General features: G+C 34.0%; 1 protein-coding gene across 1 annotated transcript; it reads right to left on the bottom strand.

The window, feature by feature from the left end:
* Window positions 1–1891: 1891 nt before the first annotated feature.
* Window positions 1892–2744, bottom strand: LOC148622889 (uncharacterized). Its single transcript, XM_088574065.1, has one exon. The coding sequence runs from the start codon at window positions 2706–2708 to the stop codon at window positions 2004–2006; it is 705 nt and encodes a 234-aa protein (XP_088430191.1). The 5' UTR covers window positions 2709–2744; the 3' UTR covers window positions 1892–2003.
* Between the last annotated feature and the right edge of the window lie 917 nt (window positions 2745–3661).

Raw genomic sequence — 3661 nt, forward strand, 5'->3', positions numbered from 1 at the left:
TGTAGTGTCCATACTTTGGTAGAGGGGTACCTCTCTCTGATCAGTTACACATAAAAAAAAACAACTAAAACGCAAAATGGAATTTTATGAAATTTTAACTGAATATTTATTAAATATTGAAGATGATCAACAATGTCAGATTTAGATAAATATCTTTTGGGGGGGTTTTCCATAGCACACAATAGACTTCTTATAAAGATAGAGTACCCATCTCTTATCCGCAACTTCTCCCACACCACTGAGTGAATTCATCGAAACTTTTGAAGATTCCCCTTGTGCACTTTGTATCTTATAGACCTTTTATCCAAATCAATTGGGAGGTTCCTATACCCAAACCTTGTCCTCCTATATCAGCAAATGGAACCCCTTTATCCGGGCTATGAATAGGCAGTATATAAAATAGTGGAGTGGGTAATTTTTATTATTTGTTTGGATTATATCTTTAAACAAGTACTATCTTAAAAAATAACGACGCAGTTAAAAAAAGTCGTTCTTTTTACTTATTATTTTTCTACATTTCATTCAAGAAAATTACAAATGGCACACAATTTCAATTTCCGATACAGTTTTTGCGAACGCAACTAAGTTATCAGTATTTGGCCAATTTGAAAACAGAATTGTGATCAGGTGACTTGCATTTCCATGAAAGAGCGTCTTTAAGATCAAAGGGTAAAAAGCGAAAATATACCGACCCCCTTAATCCACGATACAGGTCCTAACCCCCAAAAGTTGAACACTACTCTACTTTTGTGATATAAAGTTTGTTGATCAATATCATAGAGATCCATATACAATTATTCCAAACCAGTTGGGACCATAACCCCAAAATCAATACCAGCCATCCTTTTGTGGTTTGGAGACCTATTTTAAAACTTTATTAAGATCAATTAACTCAAATATCAAAATTATTCCACAACAACCAAGTGTCTAAGGACAAAAATGACAGCACCATACATCAAAAGACAGCAAAATCTGAAGACTTAGTACACCACTATCAAGGTCTTTGGAAAAACACTTACAAAGCTTAACCTTGTGTTTCATATCAATCATATGGGTGTTACTGAATCTACATTTTCAATTTCTGAATGGAAGTCGGTGCTGTAGCTACACTTTATGTGTAATGAAGAGCAGCATTAAATAAAAGTAACTTCAGGGTTTGACAATAACAGTGACCGGTAGTCCTATACCTACCTTACAATGGAGGGAGAACAACTTTGAAATTTTAAATTGGTAGTCCTCCCGGCACCCTTAATCATTTTTTAATTTCTTTAGTTCTAAGGAGAGGATCCCAAAACAGTTTTAAGGACCACTTACTTTATCTATCAAACAGTCCTAGCCAGAAAAGTTAAGTGTCAAACCCCAAAATTATAAAGCTTGTACTGATATCCACAGTACTTAAAACGGTTCATTCCACCTATTCCAGCATTTTGAAATTTAAGTTAAAAAAACAAAAATTTCATGTTGGAATAGGTGGAATTATTGTGTAAACATTGGACAAACAATCGGATTAGCTTGTAAAAACATTATTTAATTGGTGATGTTAATTACAGGTAAAAAGGTGATTTTTTGTAAGAATGTTGGAATTAGTATGTTTTGTAAATGTATCCTTTGCTTACTTCAGTACAGTTACTTTTGATTTTTTTAATGTTTATTGGGAAACTGTGCTATAAAAACTGATTTTGTCTGATATTGTATTGTTGTATTCTGTTATATTTGTGATGACTTTGTCTGAATCATGCCTCCTGGTATCTTCATGGAATAAATGATTTGAACATGAGAAAAAGAAATTAAAACTAAATAAATTCATTTTTTTATTTTGTACATTTGATTATATATAAACAACATATTGAACAACTAAATTATTTAGCACTAACAAAATTCATTGATCAGAAAGAAGCACAAATATAAACAAATTACTAAAATCATACTGCAATATTGCAAAAGTTAATTCAAGACAAAAAGCACAAATATACTGTTGAAACACAAATAAAACATAGTAAATTTCAGTCAATGTGTAACAAGTAAGATGCGGCATCAGCATACTGGACTGGTGTGAGTTCCTGGTTTTGAAGTCTGGTTTTCAGGTTGGCGAGTCTGTTGCCTATCTCTCTGTATTTTCTTTTCTTTGGTACTCGTTTACCACCAGCTGAATACTGTATTAGAGTCAATGCGTGTATTGCTTCTTCTTTTTTGAGTAGTCGAATCATGTTGAAAATGTTCGGGTGTGGTGATTTTACAAGTTTCTTCAACTTCCCATGCCAACCTTCAAGGTGATTTGTAGTTCTGGGTCCCTCTGTGGCGTAGTGGTTCCAGAGGTTGCGATGGCCTTCAACCCAGTAGCTGGTGATGTAGTCGGTGAAACCTAAAGTGTCAGTGTTGGTGTCAGCATCGTTGATGTCCTCAAGTGCATTAAACCATACGTCTTCAACAGTGTTTGGTGGTAGTAGTGGTAGTACAGCTGCTTTACGAACTAGTTGGTGGACATACTCATCATCTTTGTATGCAGTTTGAAGGCCATGTTTCTGTGCATTTCTCCATATACACGGGGTGTAGTGGAGGAAACAACCTTTGATGTTGATGCCAGGGAATACTGCGTAGGCGGCATTGTGTACTGCTGTTTCGTAGTCTACAAACATGGTTGTCGGGTGAAGAGGAGTGTTGTTGGTGTTACATAGATCTTTGAGTATACTGAGTAGTCGAATATACATTGGTTGTTCTTTACCGGGTAGTAAACTGTACACCAGTGGAAACAGTTCCATCAACCATAGCGTGAAGAGTATATAACTGGTAAAAGTAGGTAGGGCATGAGTAAAATGTACCATCAGCATAAATAGTAGTAGCTGCTGCTAAGTGAGTAAGGTTGGTTGGTGTACTAAATATCAACATGCGGCCATGTGTGTTGTCATCTGCTAGAAGAAATTAATATCAGCTACTGAGTTTGGTAGTGTGGGTAGTAGTTTGTGTCTCTCGTTGTATAGGCTGCCTTTACAGGACTGGAAAGTTGGTATGACTTTGTGTGAAACGAGATTATGTGTGTCATCATTCCACTCATTTTCACTCAAAATTTATTTTGTAGGAAAATTTATAAACAGTAATTTTTCATATTTAATTCTCAGGTAAATTTTACCGGTAAAACTAATTAATTACTAATTATTGTAACAACATATTAGGCTATAATAACATCTATTGTTCTCTGCATGTTGGAATAGGTAGAATATGTAATTTCAAAATGATGGAATAGCTAGAAGACACCCTTAAAACATGTAACTTCGAAGTTACAGTAAATTTTCTAATTTTCAAGATTACTAGTCTAGATTACTTGATGATGAATACTTTATTTCTCATACATAAAGTACAGAGAAAATTCACATATTTTACATAAACATTTACAATGCATGTGTATACAGAGTATAAATAATCTAACCAGGAGGTACGACCTTGGACATAATTATTTTTACAAATTTTGCCAAGTTTGTTAATACAATAACATCTTTAGAATTAAACAACTGGTTATATTTTAATACATTAACCCTTGTATGAAAGTGATTTGAAAGAAATTTTCTTCTTTCTTCATTGAAGAAGTTGCACTCAAAAATGTAATGAAATTCATCTCCAATGTCATGACTTTCACATAAAGTACACAAACGTTCATTTCTAGGTG

The sequence above is a fragment of the Perna viridis genome, chromosome 3 (assembly GCF_037379345.1).
Source record: "Perna viridis isolate PV_CMFRI_1.1 ecotype Kerala chromosome 3, ASM3737934v1, whole genome shotgun sequence".
NCBI lineage: Eukaryota > Metazoa > Mollusca > Bivalvia > Mytilida > Mytilidae > Perna > Perna viridis.

Coding starts and splice junctions, on each gene's coding strand:
- LOC148622889 (XM_088574065.1), bottom strand. CDS start 2,708: ATGTATATTCGACTACTCAGTATACTCAAAGATCTATGTAACACCAAC.